Source organism: Crassostrea angulata, chromosome 4, assembly GCF_025612915.1.
Source record: "Crassostrea angulata isolate pt1a10 chromosome 4, ASM2561291v2, whole genome shotgun sequence".
NCBI classification, from domain to species: Eukaryota; Metazoa; Mollusca; class Bivalvia; order Ostreida; family Ostreidae; genus Magallana; species Magallana angulata.
The window spans coordinates 12,216,957-12,238,514 of NC_069114.1; the positions used below are offsets into that span (position 1 = coordinate 12,216,957).

Consider the following 21,558-nt stretch of genomic DNA (forward strand, 5'->3'; position numbering starts at 1 on the left):
TTTTGTTACTTGACTGTACTTTTAAATCGTTAATTTGCAGGTTGCTATGAATGCCAACATGTGCTATACATATGTACAGTGCAGTATTTCTGATCTATTTGTTCATTGCTTTGTAGGATATGTAAATCAAGGCAGAGTTTTTAGACAGATGAAAGAAGTAATGCAATTAAAAATATTTATTTGTTTTGCAGGAAGTACAGGGTTTACACGAAAAAAATCCCTACAGCTTGACGGCTCAGGAAGATCGTCAGCGAAGGGTCAACGAGTTCATCAGCTGTCTCGAAAGAGACGAGCTGCTCTCCCCACGGGAAGAAGCTCACTGGAGGCAGGTGGAGTCGCGAGTTCCCCACCCCCCAGAGTCCGAGCGATGGATCCACGTGGGTAAAGCCAAGAGCTTACATTCCAGTGTACCTAATCGGTCCCACCCAAGTAGCAACGAAGAGCTAGTGCTCGGTGCGTAAAACTGCTTTTGGCATCAAGGTTCTAAAGTTTCAGTGGTCCAAAATTTCTTTTTGTATGTGTGCCTTATTGGCCCAAGTTCATTTTCATTCATTAAATTTCATTTTAAATTTGTGTAAAATTCTTTATTCTTAGAATTTTTAAAAATCATAGATTTGAAAATTGTTGTCAATTTCTTCATGTTTCACTGCAGGTTTGACGCTCCCTTCAGAATCGGAGAGTCAACAATTTACCCAGAATGACACAGATTCCAGCGGGAACAGCCCCGCAACAAAAAGAAGAAAATTTCGTCCAGTGAATGGAACAGAGCCCCTAATGACCCCATCCTCAACTCATGGTGCAATAAATTTCGACGCCCCCTACTACCTGCCGTATGTCAATCATGGCCGCGGGGGCAGAGAGGAGGAGGAGCCAGACGTGCAGTATATGACGGAGGAATACAAGATGATGTCTCCACCAATCAGGACGGAGGAGACCACCGGAAGTCTCCCGGACAGCGGCCATGGAACCACCTCTGTGGCTTCCACTGGAAGATCTCAAATGTCACTCAAAGAGAAGATAGCCGAGATCGGGAAGTCGCTGCAGGTGTGTAAACTTTAGCTTTTTGATCTCTTTGTTTGACTTGTTGTAAATGAGAACAGATTTGGACATTGATTTTTGAAATCAAATTGTTATTCCCCAACTCTGTGGGCGTGTTCATATGGTAGTGAGCCTAGTGTGTTACATGTAGTGAACAAAAAGCTTGTCGGCAAGATTGAAAGAAAACCTTGGTGTTTAGAACCCTGTACCATGCATACTTTTTAATCATCTTAATGGGTTACACCCAGTACCTTCATTAATTGACTCAAATTCCATGTCGAATATTAAATTCAAAACTCATTCCAAGAACCATTCCTGTCACGAGGGCTTGTTCCACTTAATGATGTTCTTTATTTAAAACAAAAAAATCAAATGTATAACCTCTGAAATGAAAACCAGATGTTCATTATCTAACAGTATTAATTTTTATTTTTTATTAGAAGCGCCCTCTGTCTTCTGTTAGTGACCTGTCCGACGACGATGAAGATTCTGTGCACGTCTGGAAATCCAAGGTAAATTGGAAAATTAGATCATACTGTTGATTCCTGATTAAATGCTGGGAATTAATATCCGCACAAAATAATAAGAAGCACATCTTACAAATTTCAAAATCTCGCTTTTATTTTTCGGACATATGAAAACTCCAAAAAATTATGATAAAAATTTGGCATTCCCAACTTTATGTTCCCTTGATTTGATGGAAAACGGTTGAATCCTGGAATTAAGTACTTAATGCGTAAAATAAGGAATTTTCAGTACTTAGAATTGAAGCTAGAGCTTCATTATTCAGTAAGAGACGTCAACATTTGAATTTAAAAATAGTTTAATGAATTGGACACAATAGGCCTGTTTAGTAATGTGGGTGCGCAGAATTTCGCAATAACACAATTTATGAGTTGTCTCGGCTCTATTGAGGGCCCTTTCTAATGAACAGGCCTTGTGTTAGATGCCAAAATATTTTTCAGCAACAAAATTACCCTATTCTGAGCGCTTCAGGGACAAAAAGTTGAAGTTTGTAGACGTGATTTTATTTATTAATAAGAGTAATTAATATGATGCTCATCAAAGGGGAAATAAAAATGCAAAATTTTAAAATCATGTTTTTTTTATGAATTTGCTAGGCAAGTGATTCCTCTCGAAGATTAGAAGATGCAGAGAAGGAGTCTAGATATCTCAAAGGAGAGGTAATTCAGGCCGCCATCTAATTCACGTATCTTCCTCTCTAACTATTTAACCCACTGTTCTTTACCATTGTTATCAACATAAGATAAAATGTAAAATTTAGCACACACTCAGTCAGATTTTTTTTTCTGTTGGTCCTTAGTAAAAGTTTAATGAATTTTAATTTATAATTTAAGCTAATTTTGAAAATATATATTTGTTGTTAGCTTATGAATAAATCAATTTGAGGCACAGTGGTACATTTATAAATAAAATTACAAAATGATTTCACCTTTGATGAAGAATTTTCTTTGATAATTTGATTCTCTGTAACAGATTAAAATTTTCAAGAAGGTTATATGTCATAAATTTTAAGTTTCAATGATGAAGTTTTACTTTGACTTAATGAATTTGTATCGCCCCAATGCAGCTTCCTCCATTTCGAAAACGACGGATGAAGGTACAAAAAAAAATGTTGTCATTTCACAGCTGTTCAAGGGCCTGACTTTAGTGCTCACCTGTATTTTGAAATGTACATTCAATGCCAACTTTCAAATTCACCTTTACAGAATGTGTTGATTTTTTTTTTTAATTTTGCATCAGTAATTTTTTTTTCATCTATGATTTTATATTCAAAGAACAAAATTTATTTTGGGAGAATCAGTTAGCATCGTCATGAATTTCATTTAAAAATTTTGCAGACAAGAATTTTAAGGAATCAAAGTGTGTTTGTTGTAATACATTCATATGTGGAAAAACATGTAACAATATCATTTTAAAGCACTATTTACGTGTAATGCTGTAAACCCACTTTTATTTGCGGCAACTGTATTGCGCCATTGACTTCCAATAAACTGGTTTGCAACAACTAAAGTGTGCGACCAAGCTTTATCCAGACCCAAGTTATTATAACAACCATACGACAAACACTGGTTCGCAGCAAGAAATATTCACAATGATGAGGCTCTCTCTAGCCTCGTAAAAATTTCTCGCACGCAAATAAAAGATGGTTTACTGTATTATACTAATGCGTGTATAAGTAACATTTTATTTATGAGTGCAATATGGTACAAATTGTGTGGGGTCAGATTTGTAATTTTTGATTTCTCTTGATGCAGATAAACAAACTAGAGAAGGAGTTAGAAGAGAAGATTAGATACATTGTAATTTTAGAGGACTTCATAGAAAAACTAAAGGCCCTGCTAGAGATGAAGGCAAGTCATTCCAGAGTTGTCCGCTCCTTATTATCCATGAATTCATTGTTAGATATTAAGTTGTTTATCATGAAAAGCCAAAGAATTCAATATTCTTTGTAATTATATAAAATTTGTTGATATTGAAAGTATTTTTGAAAAAGAAAAATCAGTTAAACAGATTTTTGTATTTTGTATAATTTGCTTTAAAGTTTGGAATGTGGTGGGGTTTTTTTTAGGGTTCAAAATCTGACAAAGAACTGGTTCAAACCCTGGAGGCAGAGTTGATTAAGACACTGGAGGAGCTACAGGATTCGGGCTGTCCCCCACAGGACTTGAACCAGGATCCAGTGGCACTCAGCTCAGAGCTGGCCAAAAAGGACCGCGAGTTAACAGCTAAGGTAATCTAGAACTAAACCAGAAAAGATAGTGGTTGCAGGCAGAAAGTCCTGACAGTTTTTATTTCAGAATGAGAAAGAATAAAACAAAATTTGTGTATTGAAATTTGTATTGAAAAAAGGAAGGATTATAAAGTGATTTTATTTTAAAAATCCTTTTAAGTGGGCATTTAAAGTATTTAAGATTTAACGAAAAGAATGTGCTGGATACGCCATGGGTCTTTTGTTATTCAACTGTGCTTACTCAGTACTGTATATTGACGATTGATAGAATTTTGTAAAATAATTATTAATTTGGACTAAACTGAATTAAATGATTTGCTTAAGAGGTTAATAATCCTTTTGATCAAAGTTTAATTCAGTCAGATACATGTACCAACAGCTGTTCGGCAGGTCTTTTAGTTGTGCAGTTAATTAAGGCTGGAATGGTACCTTAATTAATCTGGTTGATGTCTCGGTTTAATTCAGACCAATGAAGTTGACAGCTTGATGCGTGAACTCCGTCAGTGGCAGGAGGAGTGTCGCCTGGTCGAGGACATGCGCACTAACGCGCTGGACGCCCTGCGATGTCTGGAGATGGAGGTCTCTGATCTGCAGACGACAGGAAAGGACCTCCACTCCTCCAAAGAGTCGTACAGCAAATTACAGCAACAGGTATGCCACAGTTTTTGAAGATTTCTTAATATTGAAAATAAGAAATTAATATCTACATGAAATAGTAATGATAGCCATTGACAGATAAAAAAAATTTTTTATCCTGATAATATTTACTATACGAAATTAAGGCGAAATATTGTGCTTGCAGGGTTTGTATCTATTTGATATTTAATTGATACTCAAGTGGTGGTGGCACAGCAAGTTATAGTGATTTATATTTAGTGAAGTCTTGGTTGGATTTAGTTTTGAGTTATGGATATTTTCATTTGTCAATAAAATACTAATTTTTCTATTTAAAAAATCATTCAGTCAAATATTAGGTTATACGTTTATTATCGGTTGCATTTCTGAAGTTTTTTTGTTTTTTTTATTTTGTAAACTGAAATTTAAATTAATTTGAATTACATTCAAAGAAGTAATGAATATGTGAGATTTTTTTTATAATGAGAATGCACTGAAAAATTTATATCAGCGAAGTTATACCAGATTTCAATTTGTAGGAGAGGTTCTGTAAACTTTAAAGATTAAGGTTTAGCACTTTAATCATTTTGTAAGATTCCATTGAATTTTATTTAATCAAAATAAAGAATTTTACTGCTACCAGTAACTTCAGGTTGACAATTTTTCCCCAACAATCAAGGTAACGCTGTGTAGAGTGTCTGCGTAAAATTTTTTCTGTAATCTCAAAACAGTACAGAAAAGTTCAGCAGGAGCTGAGAAGCGTTGAGCTGTTGGAATGGGAGCGAGATGAACTTCAAGACCAGATTAACAGGCTCAAAAAAGAGGTCACAATCGCAGCTGCTTTACAGAGCGAAATAGATGTTTCCGAAAATAAACTAGATCACATGACCTCAATCCTTCAAAACAGGGTATTCCCACCTATATAGCTCACTCAGATTTAAAATATTTGTTAAAATATAAATACTTGTTTAAGTTTAAAGAATTTCAAAAATTAATATTTATCAAATGCAACCTTTCGGCCTCTCTCACAACAAATAAAGAACATTAAAGAGCTTCACAACGTCACAAGTACCTTTATACCCCTTTCTATCTTCCTTCTCACACAGACAGATAAAATCAAGTCTCTAATAGATGAGATATCCTCCTACAAATCTCGCATTGTTTCTCTGGAGTGCGAGAACTCGTACTTATACAAGACCCTAGCTGCTCGACCAGGCTCCAAAGCAAGGGTAACAATGATTGGTCAAGATGTTGTTATCACGTGTGATTGGTCAATATGTTTTTACTATGCACTGATTGGACAATTGAAAATATGTTGTTATTATGCTGTGATTGGTTAAGAGGTTGCCATCACAACGATTGGATGATGTTATTATGCACTGATTGGACAATTAATGATGTTAATATGCTTTGATTGGTCAAGAGGTTGCCATCACAAGGACTTGGCAAGATGTTGTTGATATGCACTGATGTTGTCATTTTGCCTTGAATGGAAAAGATTTCTTTGCACTTTGATTGGTCAAGATGCAATTGATTTTCAGCTGCATAATTTGTTTTTGATTTAGGCTTACACTGGATTATTTAACACGTTGCATTTCAAATTGTGACCAACTACAGTAACACATTTAATTTTGGGTTACTGTTTATTTGTTTGGAAATTTAGATCATGTACATGTACATAATGTTAAAACTTCATTGAATGAACACTAGAAGCTCTTGTTTCATGATTCACTGTGTCGATTTTAGAGAGAGAGAGAGAGAGAGAGAGAGAGAGATATGCATGTTCAATATGCCACTGCAAAATAAAATTATGTCAAATCTGTTTATAAGTAATTTCTTTAAAAAAAATTAGGTGTATTGCTACAAAAAATGTAATCACTAATTATATATGTACATGTATGTATTTTATATATTCTATTTTAGAATCAAGAACTGGAAGTCAAGAGTGAGCAGATCATGGTAGCAATAGCCCCACTGAAGACCAAAATATCCAGACTGGTGCAGAAATGTAGGGACAAGGTGAGGTTTAGATGTCTCTCTCAGTATATTCAGTCAATTAAGAAATGCACTTGTTAAGTGTTAACACATGAACATTGCATTTTAATCAGTTTATGGAATTCGAAATTTGAGAAGAAGAAGGGGGGTGAAGCTGAGTATCATAAGTTGGTGAAATATGATTGTTACATGGGCCTTTAATTGTACTTAACAGGATGACTTACTGAGAAGACTGGGGGCTGAACTCAGGAAACTAAAAAAGGGGGGTGGGCCAGGACCGCTTCTGCAGGAATTGGCCATGATGGAACAAAGAATGTCCTCCGAGGAATACAACATGCCGGAGGCCGAGTTCTTACAGGTATAGTAAAAACAACAACAAATTCTGTCTGTCAGTGATTATATCCTGTGCAAAGTAAAGAATGGTTATGATAATTGTAAACTTAATAATTAAAGCTCTCTCAGTGTTATTAAGCAAGGAGGGGGTTATCAAAAACATGTATTTTGACCAGTGAAAATCGAATACATGTAAATTTAAATTTAAAACATAAATCAATGGGGACTGATATTAGGGCTGAAATTCTTTGAGATAATTTTTTTGAATAAATTAATGAATTTGTTGTGTACATGCTTATAGATTTTAAACATTTTTATGAAAGATTCCTTATTTTTTCACTAAATATAATTTTTCATACAGCAGCCCAATCATTCGAACCGACTGTCTGTGTCAATGATTGACCTTCAGAGGTCAAGGTCTAACTCCTCCGTCAGTGACAGCCAAGATCTCATTGCCCACAGTGACACGGAGATGGTGACGCCTGTAACGAGGCGATCAAACCAGCGTCCAGCCGAGCGGCGTCACAGACTGCCACCACCAACACGTTCATCCCACAACACACCCCACCTACCACAAATCCACAATGGGCAACCACCACTCAGCTACGCCCTGCCGTCAGAATCTCTTCCTGTGGGCTACATGCCGCCTGATCCATTGTTTATTGCTGTGTCCGACTACAATCCACAGAGTATTTTCTCTCAGAGTCAGCGTCCGGGGGAGGAGCTAGCGCTGAAGGAATGGGACAAAGTGAAGGTGATAGGTCAGTATCATGTAGGTCAAACTGTCACTGACAGCTAACTTAGTGATAGGTTTATTATTATGCAGGTTTAATTGTCACTGACAGCAAACTAAATGATAGGTCAGTATCATGTAGGTCTAACTGTCACCAACAGCAAATATAGTGATAGGTTTACTATTGTGCAGGTCTTACTGTCACTGACAGCAAACTTTATGATAGGTCAGTATCATGTAGGTCACTGACAGCAAACTTTATAATAGGTCAGTATCATGATGGTCCAATATCATCAACGGTAAATATAGTGATAGGTTTACTATTATTGAGGTCTTACTATCATTGATGGCAAAGTTTAACAAAGATTAAAAATAGATATAATAGGTTTATTATTGTGTAGGTCTATCTGTCATAGACAGCAATGTTAATACATGTACCGGTATAGTGAAATACAACGTGAAGATAGGTCTAACTGTGACAGCTTACAAGAAAAGCTGAACTTAAAGAGAATTAAGTGTATGTTACAATAAATAGAGAGTTAAGAAAATGTTTATATGTTACAGTATATATGAAAGTTAAGAAAGAGTTTATATGTTACAATAAATATAAAAGTTAAGAAAGAGTTTGTGTGTTAACAATAATTAGAGAGATTAGTGTATATTGCAATAAATTACAGAGATAAGTGTAAATTGCTATGAAAGATAGATGAGTATATTGCAATAGAGAGATTAGTGTATATTACAATAGAGAGATTAGTGTATATTACAATAGAGAGATTAGTGTATATTACAATAGAGATTAGTGTATATTACAATAAATAGAGAGATTAGTGTATATTACAATAGAGAGATTAGTGTATATTACAATAGAAAGATTAGTGTATACTACAATAGAGAGATTAGTGTATATTGCAAAAGAGAGATTAGTGTATATTGCAATAGAGAGATATATACTTGACCTTTTTGATCAGGAGCTCTTGATGAGACCGGCTACTATTTGGCTGAGGTGGATGGTAAGACAGGACTTGTACCTGCCGATTACCTGCGCCCCGCCAACTACGCAGACCAAAGAAACGGCCGATGGCTAGGAATGATGGGAGAAAAACTTCCGTCTTACTTAGACGGGAGTCCAGAGAGAATCGTGCAAACCCATTACCAGCTACAGCAGTCACAGAGAACTAATCCAAATGGTAGGGCTCAAATGTGGTTGTCCAGCACAATTGATGCAAAGTATACTTAATAGCATTGTCTGGTATGGTATTGAGTATACCATTTATAACTGCAATTTACAGTGAGATGCATGTTTTTAACGACATTTTGTTAAATTATCTCAATTGCAAAATATTGTTATAAATATCGTTTTTATTTTGATCAATTAAAAAATCACAAGGTACCGGTACATTGTATTAATTAAATTGCAACAAACACTGTAAATGAAGTAATACCCATTTTGGAACCAAAACACAAAATAATTGCACTAGCAGAACAAAACCCAGTTATACGGTATGATAGGAGTGCATTATGTATGCTCTAAGTGCAAGAAATTAGAATGCTCTTTTATATATTACAACTTCTCAAATAGAATGTATAAAGAAGGCCTATATAACTAGTATAAACTGTCAAAGGTTGGTATAACTCATTTATAAACTTTCATTGTGTTTGTTCCAGGTCCACATTCTCCGAGACCAATGGCAGAGATGACTTCCTTGTCCCTCAGAAACAGAACCGTTCCATCACGATCAGGTAATTTCCAGATGTTCGTGGATATTTTCTGAGTTTTATTTTTTTTCAAATTTCAATTGGAATTTAAATTTTCTGATATATTTAAGTTTTTAATTTTAAGGTAATGGTCCATACCCCACTAGATAAATAAAAGTCGTACAGAATTTTTTCATATTTTTCAAACGTGTATCTAAGGATATGTTCTTATCAAATTTTACCCTGTTTGCTGGTCCATCGGTATTATAAAAGCTAGGACCGTTGCTAAAAATGGAACTGATTGCGGAAAATGGCGCTTTTCTCATACATAAAGAATATAAACCTAAGCCTGAAATTTGACTTTCACAAAATCATATTTTTACTTATATCCTATGTAAAATAAAGGAATTATTATTTCAAAACAAAATTTTTCATGTTACACTTGTTTATTTATCAAAAAATAGATAAATCTGCATACAAATGAGATAAAATGAATAAATTTTCAAAGAAAATTCAAGCTCTTATAATTTTATTAACGTACAGAATTCTCTAAAGTTTTGATATTGTTTACACCTTAACGCCCTTAATCAGTAAGAAATATAATTACCCAAGGGACCGGCCTTTTCAAGATCATAATTGGCATATTTTTGGTAAAATCATTAAAATATTCATTTTGAAAAAAGGTCCGTAAAATTAAAACTGTGCATAGGTTTATTATTTCATAACTATAAAAACATATGTTTTATGTATTGTTAAATAGAAAACATGATTTAAACAAACTGATGATTAATCTGTATTATTTAAATCGCAAAAGTTGGTTTCTTTGGATATCGTTAAGTATTATTGATCGAGATCGGTATTTAGAAATTGCAGTCACATGCGTGGATAATGCTAACTACCTGATATATGCCTTCAAGACAAAACCTCTATTCAAACCTTTTTTTACTGGTTTTAAAGACTGTTCTTATAATGAAATAACTTCTATTCAGCGCATGATTTTAATTCTAAAAACATTTTTTTCGTGGAAAATATATCTATGCTCTTTCCTAAGCGAAATAGGATAAAGATGATATAGGTCAAATTATTTCCCCTTGTGTTTTTATCTCCCTTATGCACTGGAATATAGATCTCGGTCAGGATTTCATTTTGGATGTTTATGGACTTTCAGGGATTAATGTTCAAAGAATTGGATTAAATTCAACCTTATAATGGATTGATATTTATGCCGGACAAAAGTAAGCGGTCTGTATTTTCAAAACGAGTACGTAATCGACACAACCCAGCCATGTTATTTCGCTGATTAATACCCCGGTAGGCCTAATTGATTGCAGTGTCAGGATTTTTGATATATTTGTTTTGAATCAATTTCTATGTCAGCTTGATTTCTTTGTTTTGAAATACAATTTTCAACGTGAGGTCTCAATTAGATCGGGCACGGATAAGACGTAATAACGCGTGAATTACGTCAGACGTTGTTTTGTGACGTATGGATCATTACCTTAAATAGATGTAACCTGAAAAGATTAAATTATTTAAAAAATTATCTCTAAGTATCTTATTATACCCCCGCTCCGAAGGAGAGGGGGTATACTGTTTTACCCTTGTGTGTCTGTCCGTCCGTCTGTCTGTCCGTCCGTAACAAAAATTTCTGTCGCATTTATCTCAGCAACTATTTATCGCAGATGCTTGAAATTTTAACACAGCGTTTGTTAAGGCATGCCATATGGTGGAATATATTTTTGTACCAATCGGACGTCAACTTCCTGTAAAATGACGACTTTGCTTATTTTTTAACCAAAATTTTCAAACAAATTTTCGTCAAAGATTTCTCAGCAACTGTTTATCGCAGATGCTTGAAATTTTTACACAGTATTTGTATAGGCATGCCATATGGTGGGATATATTTTTGTACCAATCGGACGTCAACTTCCTGTTAAATGACAACTTTGCTTATTCTTTAACCAAAATTTTCAAACAAATTTTCATCAAAGATTTCTCAGCAACTGTTTATCGCAGATGCTTGAAATTTTTACACAGTATTTGTATAGGCATGCCATATCGTGGGATATATTTTTGTACCAATCAGATGTCAACTTCCTGTTAAATGACGACTTTGTTTATTTTTAGCAAAAATTTTCAAACAAATTTCCGTCAAAGAATTCTCAGCAACTGTTTATCGCAGATGCTTGAAATTTTTACACAGTATTTGTATAGGCATGCTATATTGTGGGATGTATTTTTGTACCAATCGGACGTCAACTTCCTGTTAAATGACAACTTTGCTTATTTTTTAACCAAAATTTTCAAACAAATTTTCGTCAAAGAATTCTCAGCAACTATTTATCGCAGATGCTTGAAATTTTAACACACTATTTGTTTAGGCATGCCATATTGTGGGATATATTTTTGTATCAATCGGACGTCAACTTCTTGTTAAATGATGACTTTGTTTATTTTTTGCCAAAATTTTCAAACAAATTTTCGTCAAAGATTTCTCAGCAACTGTTTATCGCAGATGCTTGAAATTTTTACAGTGTTTGTTAAGGCATGCCATATTGTGGGATATATTTTTGTACCAATCTTCCCTTTAAATGAGTACTTTGTTTATTTTAGCCAAAATTTTCAAACAAATTTTCCTCAAAGATTTCTCAGCAGCTATTTATTGCAGATGCTTGAAATTTTAACACACTATTTGTTTAGGCATGCTATATTGTGGGATATATTTCTGTACCAATCGGATGCCAGCTTTCTGTTAAATGTCGACTTTGCTTATTTTGCATATTCACATCAGAGCGGGGGTATCACTAGTGAGCATTGGCTCACAGATTTCTTGTTTGAAATAGAATTTAAAATTTCAATTCAATTAATGAAATACATGTAATAAGTACAATGTCCTGAAATGTCAAAAAATTAATTTTAAAGACAATCCAGAATCACCAAGAGATTTCAGAGTGGAAAAAGTGATTGACCAAAATACTCTCATGTTGGCTTGGACACCACCTAAATATACAAACAACAGTCATAGCAGGGGGGTCAAATGCACCGGGTACAAAGTGAGTTGACACCTGTGTTTAAAATTTCTGATTTGACTTGATTTATAAATCGCATCATATTTTCACGTCAAGATTGTAAATTATCAGATCAGCTGAGTTCGTATACCAGTACTGGAAACATATGAATTATTAATGAAATTTATTCTGATTTGAGATAATTCAAGTTTTGTAAAATTAATTTGTTCATATCTAGTATAAACATATTTTGCAATAAAAAGCACTGCGAGAGTGAAAATTATAGCATTTCATACATGTTTAGCAGGATATGGAAGTTCTAATTTTAATAGAAAGTATACATTTTTTATGCAATTTAATGTATTTGTATGTGTTTAATGCATTTCTGACTTCATTTGTAACTTTTAATTTATTCGGTGTATTTAGATTTACGTAGACGGTCATCTTCACCAGCAAGCAAATAGTCCTCACATTGCTAAAACCATCGTCAAAAACGTGGACACACATCTGTACCATGGATTCAGTATTCAGACCGTGGGGTCAGGCGGACGCTGCTCAGATCTGATGGAAACTTCCCACAATGCAACAGTGACGGGCCCCAGGCGAGAGGTTGTTGAGGAAAGTCCATCAGGCATCAAGAATAACGAAGTGTATTCCTCATCACACAAGCGTTTGGTAAGGATCACAGGTCTAAATATACTCATGTTGTAGTTTAACTGTAATTCAGTGAAACGAATTGGCTTGCTTTTATTTCGGCTAAATAATTTCTGATATTGAATTTAAATCATTACCAAGAGAAAGTCAAGATGTCAGTATTGCTGAAAATTCACAAACTCTTCTTAAATGTGCATGCATTACTACGGTATACAACTTGTTGGTATATATAAGAAAAATTATTGAAAATGTACAGCCCTAAATACTAAAAGAATCTCCTGACCATATTTATGCATAAAAAATGCATTATGTACAAAAAAACCCTTTCTTTTAAAGTCTGACTTAATTTGTTTAAAACAGTTTGTAGCCGTTTACGACTTTGCTCCATCCCCCGGGAAACATGGGCGCCTGGAGCTAGCGTTCCAGGCAGGGGAGAGAATCGATGTGTACGGAGAGGAGAGACCGGACGGATTTTATTACGGAGAGATTAATGGTAGCCGGGGTTTAGTCCCTTGCTTCTTCATACAGGAAGTGCCACCTCCAGAACACCACTAGGTATGTACATAGGACTTGATTTGCTTGTGTAAAGTTCAGGGTTTAGCAGATAGTTCCACAGGCACCTGAATTTTTATCAATAAAGACACAGATCTAAAAATGCTACCTATCTTTATATACATGGTAAATACACATATTGACAGGGTCAGATTTTTTTCATCTTTGGCTATGTTGAGCGACTACTGTAGATTCCTAATTAAATGCAAGGAATTAATTTCTGCATAAAATCGCAAGAGGCAACCCTCCCGAATTTTGAAATCTTGCCTTTATTTTTCAGACAGCTTTGAACTATAGGAAATTACCGTATAACAAAATATTGGTGATCGTGATTTTATATTCTCGCGATTTTATACAAAACAGCGGAATTAAGTACTTATGTAAAATAAGGAATTTACAGTAACTGATATAAATTCAGTATAGAGCTCGAGTGACCTATTGATAAAAATTTAAGTGCCTGTGATAGTTTAGTCTTGTAAAATGATTTACTGTGCATTGTTCACATTAGCTCTATTACATTCATGACAAAAAACAGAGAAAATCTGACAAAACATATTGTTCAAGTGAGAAAGAAGATGGGGACTGGGGAAGAAGAGCTATGTATATGGATCCATAATTTTTTTTCAGGGAGGGTGGGGCAGGGGGTAGTTAGAAGTATTTTTTTTTACAGTGGGATGCCAGGTCTATTTTGAAATTCTATAACTTTAGCATATGAATTTATTAAGAAGACTTAATTTTCAAGAATTTGGGGGGGGGGGGGGGGGTCTGGACTCCGTGATCTGGATCTGTGCATGACTAGGGGTTTTGGTATATGTGGGTGTGATATAAAGCATTCTCTTTTTTCTTTTGAAATGTGTTTGATTTGTGTTTTATAACTGATAATTAAAAAAATGAACATGTATTTTCAGAATGAAAACAACATGACTACCAGTCCTGCCAAGAGGTTGTGAGAAAATCTATGCATAAAATTCACCAAAGTGTGATTCAACTTAACTCCAAATTATAAATCTCAAAAACAAACTGTTCATATAAACATCATTTTTTGTGAATTCAGATTATTACACAGATTATTTGTGTTACACCCACAGAACTGTTGTTATGGCCACCTCTTTCATATAATTCATGAATTAAGTTTGCAATACAAAACCCCAAAGTTTGTTATTCGTTTTTCATTATGGGTAGTCCTACATGCAATGGAATTATTATGCATATCGTTTTATCATATCTGTTTTTCCAAAACAATATCAAATTGTTTTCTCACTTTATCTGTACATGTAATAGCAAAGATAACAGTTGTCTTCCAATGTGTAAATGAATTACATGTAAATGTATGGAATGATATTAACCATTCATGAACATTGTGACTTTTTTACTTGACCTGTAATATTTTTTTCATATTGTCTGATCATCATACACTCCACACGTTCTATAATTTATTAATTTTTTTTTTAAACTAAGGCATGCATTAGTGGTCACAAAATGTTGGATCTACACGTGTTTGTATAAATACTTGTATATTTTAACGACCAGTACTGTACAGCATAGGTTGGCATTTATTGTTGAAATCTTGTCATGGTTAAATGCAATAGATCACCTTTATATTCATGTCTGTGGGGACAACTATCGGTAAGCCCGTGATATTGGAAGACTAGTTGCAGGGCCTTGCTATAAGTCCTCAAGACTTTTATGGCATTTATTATTTGTTTGTTATTTTTATATTAAATGATATTAAATACTTAACATAATTATATAAAGTTTTGTCCTATTTAATTTGAGAAAGATCTAGAGCAAGTTAGTGAGAAATACATTGAGAGAGAGAGAGAGAGAGAGAGGAGAGTCTGCAAGATTTTAAGAAAAATACATTTTTCCGAGGTTACAGATAAAAATAAATATTTTTGTTAAAATGTTTGCCTATCCTTTCAAGGTTCTGCTGTTTTGCTTAAAATAGCATATGAAAAAAACCCTGAAGAGTGAGGAACTACCGTAGAACGTCTGACAGTAAGAGTTCATGCACCTTAATTATATTATGTGTCCCTGATGACAGTCTTGTGAGACTAGTAACAGACTTTTTTGTTAAACCAGGAGGAAAATGCTTCTGTGGCAGTTACTCCAGCCTATTTATTAAAATTTTCTTTTACTTTTCAGGACTTTTTCATCTGAGTAATAAAACTCTTAAAAAAGTTTTATCAACATTTATTACAATTACTAAACAATTTCACAATTGTGTAAAATATCTAAAGTACATATAATTACACATATTGTCTGAATTGTACGTAGCTTTTTGTTTTTAACTTTGTACATGTAATACATGTACTGATATGACATTACATGTACTCTGTTCATGTTTGAAAAATGTGCCATATACACTACCTTGGTAAAGGCTATTATACAAACTATACATATCTAGAATATAACAAAAAAATAAATTCATTCAAGCTTTTAACAATAAAAAAAAATTAATTTTTTTTTTGATAAGTGGAGATATTGAAACAAGCTGGAAGAAGGTTTTTCTTTACTAAAAAACATTTGAAATACAAACAGCTATCTGCCATAAGATAAGGAAATATCTGCCATAACCTTTCATCCATCTATTTAAACACCATTAGGTGTTTAAATACAATTATTATAACAGAATTGCCACCATTAAACCAGGTGCTGTGTTCATCGCATGAAAATCACCGAAAGTTGTATTGTGTCACTTTCACACGACCTCGGTTATTTTCTGTCCTGTTTCCAACTTTACTCACTTCCAATCATGAAATTTCGTACTTCAATTTTAGTGAGAGAAGTACGAGTTAGAACATTCATGAGTTATCGCTGGGGAATCCAAACACTTTCACGGTCCCTGCATCCCGATTTCTGTCGTAAGTGTCACGATCGTCGCAGGCGTAAGCCAGAAGGGGACGACGTGGATGCCAGGCGACTGTAAAAGTCGGGGCCTCGCACGTTATTTCTGTGACTTTCTCCCCTGTAAAATATATGGAAAATGTTCAATTTTTACTGTTTTAGAATAACAGCTCAAGAGTTGAGATAAGGAAATGGGTTATAATTTAATATCTATTATCCCATTTAGTTAAATGTTAAATTTTTAATAACTGAGGGTCAAAATAATAATACAACAGATTTCCTGGTTTCAGAGAGCAGTTGTTAGCATCAACCCAACACCCCCTAGTCTTTGTGGCTACACAGGTGGGGGCTGCATTACTGTAACCTGTCTGTGTGTTTGTCTCACCTGTCCACGTGTTCTCTCTCCACCTGACCAGTCTGTGTACTAACACCTGTTTTATGTACCCTGCTCACTCCACCCAGGGTAAACACCTCGCTACCCTGACTAGAACAAAGTGGGCACCCAGTACCTGTGATACCAGTCAACTAAGTGTATGTGTCGGGTTTCTAACCTTTTACCATTCATCATGCACCAGGATTTGCCTTTACCAATAATATCGATTCTGAATGAGGCTAAAGCAACTCGATTACATTTTCCATGCTAGTTGCAGAGCCCTACGTAAACGTAACATCCATAAAACATCTACTATAACATTCGTACCTGAGTCGACCTCTGCTATGTCTATAATCAGATCTTCTGATGCTGAGGCCAACATTTTGCCATCATGGCTGAAGCTTAGAGTTCTGACTGGCCACTCTAACCTGAAATCAACACATTAAATGTCCATGACTCGGTTTTTCAGTGAATGCAATAAAACAGAAAAATACTTCAAACAAAAAATCAGAATTCCCTATTTAGTAGAGTTATAATATGATATAAAGATGGTTGAATTCTAATAAAATCTTCTAAAGAAACAGAGACCAAAACCTCATTGCTTATATCTTGGATTTCTTGGGCATATTAAACAATATCATATAAAATGCATGAGCTACATAAACTTGATATCAGTAAACTTTAAATTTTCAAAATATTATCAGTACACAAATACACAGAAACATTTTGCAGTTAGTAGATCTCAAATAGCACCATTTTACAAGGAAAAATAAAATTATCTAATAAGTTTTTGAGACCATTATGAGTGTACATGTGTAGTTTCTATGCAACGAAAGGTACAGTATTTGTGTAGTGAATCATACATGTGAATACATTGTGTACAACTATCAATACCTGGAGAGGGTTCTAATACAGGCTAGCTCTGCTACATCCCAAATACTGACCAAGGCGTCCGCACTACCGGTGGCAAAGTACTTTCCCTTGGGGTCAAACTCGATACAGATACAGTTAGCAGGGTGAGCATTCAGGGTGTGCTGGAGTTTTAAATCTGGGTAGCTGTTGATAACAATGTGTTTTATTTGCATACAATTCATTTTTTTCAAAATTACCAAAATGCTGCACAAAGTATCAAGTAAATAAAATATGCACAATTATGAAAAACTTTGCAATACATTAAGCTGTCATAGCCATCAATTACCTAACCATTAGTTCATTACAATAGCATTACCATCAGTTCATTAATGCTTCATTATACTGCAATGTTTCATACTTCATCTATCTATAAACTACATGTACCTCAGTATGTTTATGCTGCCTTGCCCACTCGTCAAGAAGAACAGGTCCCCGTCATTGTTCCACGAGATCTCATTGACCTCAAACTTAAACTGTTCCTCGGCCTTTGACCTGTGACTTCTGACATCAATAAATGTAATTAGATCGTCCTTGTTGCCCACAGCTATAGTGCTGCCATCTGGTGACCAGCAGATGTTTATGTTTTCACCTTAAATATTGATTTACAGTTAATGTATAACAATAGTATCAAAAATGGAATTTCACATACATTTATTGAAGTGTCCAAAAGTCCCTGTACATTTGTATTAACCACGTTAACAGCTGTTTTATCTCAAAGTAAGTATTGACAATGTCTATAGATCAATTATTCCTGGGTCATGGTATCAACCGTTGTTTTACCTTTAGTATTGACAGTGGCCACAGAACGATTGGTCCGGGCGTCCCAGATTCGTATTGTCTTGTCTCCACTAGCTGTCACCAACTGATCCGGATTCTTTGGATGCCAACACAGCTGGTCAACACTGTCGCTATGTCCACGAAATGTGCAATCTTTGACCTAAAGAGTTTGTAGACAGATCCAAAAATAATTGTCAGACTAATCAATGTTTGAAAAAATATTAAGGTGGTATTGGACACCTGCCAATATTAATGTGGATTAAAGTACATTATAATTCTAAATAGAATACTTTCACTAGCGTAGAATTTTAAAATTTTACAATATTTAATCAAAAAATAGCTTTTATAAATATTTGAAGAGGTAAAAAATGTAAATCACCCAGCTGGATTTGAACTCATGACTTACAGATTTGTAGTAAACCCTCTAACCCACTGAGCTACGCTGTTAGGTTACAATATTGGGAAAGAAATTACTTATACAATTACACTTCATTTTATTGTTTATTTCGATAAACAATACGTCACAATATGGAGGTGTCCCATACAACCTTAATTTAAATAGTTTAGATGCATAAACAGATCTTTAAGTTGTTTTCCAACATTAACTTTGAGCATGATATATCCTTGTACATAATTGACATCATGCTAAAACAACCCAACACAGCTTCAGAAATTACGTTTTCAACGATGAAGATAAAAAGGCAGTATATTTGTAGAACGGTTATATTTGAGTTTTTGTGACCTTACTATCTCAAAATTGACAAAAATTATTCAGTTGATTTTTTGTGTTATACTATGCAACAAGCATGTCAAAAAAACAAAACATCCTCATTTAAAAAGAATATAGGCCTATAGGTGTCACTACAGTATCAAATTTTACTAATATATTTTACCAAAATTGCACAACTTTAGATACAGATTAAAAGTTCAAAACGAATTTCTCGGAAAAATCCCCTTGACATCTTTTTAAACAACACTTCATTTACAATTTTTTTGCAAAATACACACGTGCATCACGCAAGGCGTGAGACTTTGTTTACCTCGAAGTTACACATGTGCTTGAAAATCAAGCCCGGGCCTTTTCACCCCCCTCTGGAATAACACGCATCAAAATTAAATTAAATGACCTCGATATCAAAACTGGGATAGTTAGACCTCCTACACATTGTTTTTCATCTCATAAAAATCAGCTCATGTGACGTGCGGATACGCCCCAAATTCAAAGGAGAATTCCGGAATTATTTTGCATCAGCCATTTTTTGACGTGAACTTTCAAACTTTCAGTGAAATACGGTGTTATGACACCTATAATTCGGAAGGGACGTACTAAAGACCTGAAATACTAATGACCTGAAAGACCTGAAAGACCTGAAAGACCTGAAATTTTATATAAATGATACTTTTCTAAGATTTTTATCAAATAAAATTACTTGTGGGGGTTTAAATCATATTTCCAGGTATAATTTTGATCATACTGATCAATTATTTATGCAGGAGTACGAAAGACTTGAAAATTTGAATTGACCTGAAAATTTGAGCTGACCTGAAATTATATATAATTGAAACATTTCTAAGTTCTGTGTCAGTTTTAATGTCTATTTGTGAGTTTTTAATCATATTTCCAGGTATATAAATTAAGTGTTAAAATATATCATACTGATCAATTATTTACGCAGGAATACGAAAGACCTGAAAATCTGGGCTGACCTGAAATTATATATAATTGACACATTTCTATATGTTCTGTATCAGTTTTAATGTTTATTTGTGAGTTTTTATTATATTTCCAGGTATATAAGTGTTAAAATATATTATTTACACAGGAATATGAAAAACCTGAATATTTGAATTGACCTGAAAATTTGGGCTGACCTGAAATTTTGTGATGGTGTAGTTGTGTAGGTCATCTAACAGCCCATGTTTCGGTTTGATATATTTTAACATATATATACCTGGAAATATGATAAAAACTCAACAATAGACATTAAAATTGACACAGAACATAGAAATGTATCAATCATTTTAAATTTCAGGTCATTTGAAAATTTCAGGTCAATTCAAATTTTCAGGTCTTTCATATTTCTGCGTAAATAACAGCTCATTATAATATTTTTCAACACAATTGGAAATATGATGTAAACCCCCACAAAGTAATTTCATTAGACCAAATTCTTATAAAAGAATCATTTATATCAATTATATAAGATTTCAGGTCATTTAAATTTTCAGGTCAATTCAAATTTTCAGGTCTTTCACATTTCTGCTTGAATAACTGATCATTATGATATTTTTTTAAACAAAATTATACCTGGAAATATGATGTAAACCCCCACAAAGTAATTTCATTTGACCAAAATCTTATAAAAGTATCATTTATATCAATTATATAAAATTTCAGGTCATTTGAAATTTTCAGGTCAATTCAAATTTTCAGGTCTTTCATATTTCTGCTTGAATAACTGATCATAATGATATTTTTTTAAACAAAACTATACCTGGAAATATGATTTAAACCCCCACAAAGTCATTTCATTTGACCAAAATCTTATAAAAGTATCATCTATATCAATTATATAAAATTTCAGGTCATTTGAAATTTTCAGGTCAATTCAAATTTTCAGGTCTTTCATATTTCTGCTTGAATAACTGATCATTATGATATTTTTTTAAACAAAATTATACCTGGAAATATGATTTAAACCCCCACAAAATAATTTCATTTGACTAAAATATTATAAAAGTATCATTTATATAAAATTTCAGGTCTTTCAGGTCTTTCAGGTCATTAGTATTTCAGGTCTTTAGTATGTTCCAATTCGGAATCGTTTTGCCTAAGCCATGTTTACAGTGCAACACTCCAGCAGCCTACCATTCGGTCTCTGTCATTGTCTAGCTGGAAAACGCTAACAGTTTTGTCAAAGGACCCCGAGGCCAAGCGCCGTCCGTCACAGCTCCACGCCACGGAGTGAACTTTGGAGTCGTGCGCCGTGTGCTCTCGTATTCTCTTGTTTTGCTGAAAATGTTTTCGCATGTTTTCAATGTAAGTCGCCATCTTTGGATTTTGTATAATAAAAACCTACCGAGTGGATTGAAAAGTTCCGGAAACCAGAGGATCGCTGACTTACAATTTCTAATGAAAGTCTTGCTGAAGTCTCACGGTTGTTTCAATTTCTTTATAATTACTGTGTTTCAGAATCTAAATTTCTGCTCTCTACCATACCTAAAGTAAAGTAATTAATTCTGGCATTATTGAAAATTAATTTTAGTA

The 21,558-nt window shown here is 34.0% G+C and overlaps 2 protein-coding genes across 10 annotated transcripts in view; one reads left to right on the forward strand and one right to left on the reverse strand.

The window, feature by feature from the left end:
* Window positions 1-15,135, forward strand: part of LOC128180022 (uncharacterized) — an 80,146-nt gene extending 65,011 nt beyond the window's left edge. For 7 of the 9 annotated variants that reach the window (XM_052847797.1, XM_052847794.1, XM_052847796.1 and 4 more), the window contains 18 exons: window positions 192-453; window positions 653-1,044; window positions 1,479-1,550; window positions 2,160-2,222; window positions 3,318-3,413; window positions 3,632-3,793; window positions 4,259-4,444; window positions 5,140-5,316; window positions 5,515-5,637; window positions 6,332-6,427; window positions 6,618-6,761; window positions 7,098-7,497; window positions 8,441-8,659; window positions 9,138-9,212; window positions 12,090-12,220; window positions 12,602-12,850; window positions 13,190-13,384; window positions 14,290-15,135. In XM_052847797.1, coding sequence (XP_052703757.1) covers window positions 192-453; window positions 653-1,044; window positions 1,479-1,550; window positions 2,160-2,222; window positions 3,318-3,413; window positions 3,632-3,793; window positions 4,259-4,444; window positions 5,140-5,316; window positions 5,515-5,637; window positions 6,332-6,427; window positions 6,618-6,761; window positions 7,098-7,497; window positions 8,441-8,659; window positions 9,138-9,212; window positions 12,090-12,220; window positions 12,602-12,850; window positions 13,190-13,384 — 3,042 coding nt within the window. In that variant the 3' untranslated portion in view covers window positions 14,290-15,135. The remainder of the gene's footprint in view (window positions 1-191; window positions 454-652; window positions 1,045-1,478; window positions 1,551-2,159; window positions 2,223-3,317; window positions 3,414-3,631; window positions 3,794-4,258; window positions 4,445-5,139; window positions 5,317-5,514; window positions 5,638-6,331; window positions 6,428-6,617; window positions 6,762-7,097; window positions 7,498-8,440; window positions 8,660-9,137; window positions 9,213-12,089; window positions 12,221-12,601; window positions 12,851-13,189; window positions 13,385-14,289) is intronic. The other 2 variants (XM_052847795.1, XM_052847798.1) reach the window with 2 other exon arrangements.
* An 816-nt stretch (window positions 15,136-15,951) lies between these two features.
* Window positions 15,952-21,349, reverse strand: LOC128180033 (THO complex subunit 3-like). Its single transcript, XM_052847815.1, has 6 exons — window positions 21,160-21,349; window positions 18,294-18,450; window positions 17,898-18,102; window positions 17,496-17,657; window positions 16,929-17,029; window positions 15,952-16,349 (listed from the first exon to the last, which is right to left on the reverse strand). The coding sequence occupies exons 1-6, from the start codon at window positions 21,340-21,342 to the stop codon at window positions 16,186-16,188; spliced, it is 972 nt and encodes a 323-aa protein (XP_052703775.1). The 5' UTR covers window positions 21,343-21,349; the 3' UTR covers window positions 15,952-16,185.
* Window positions 21,350-21,558: the final 209 nt, after the last annotated feature.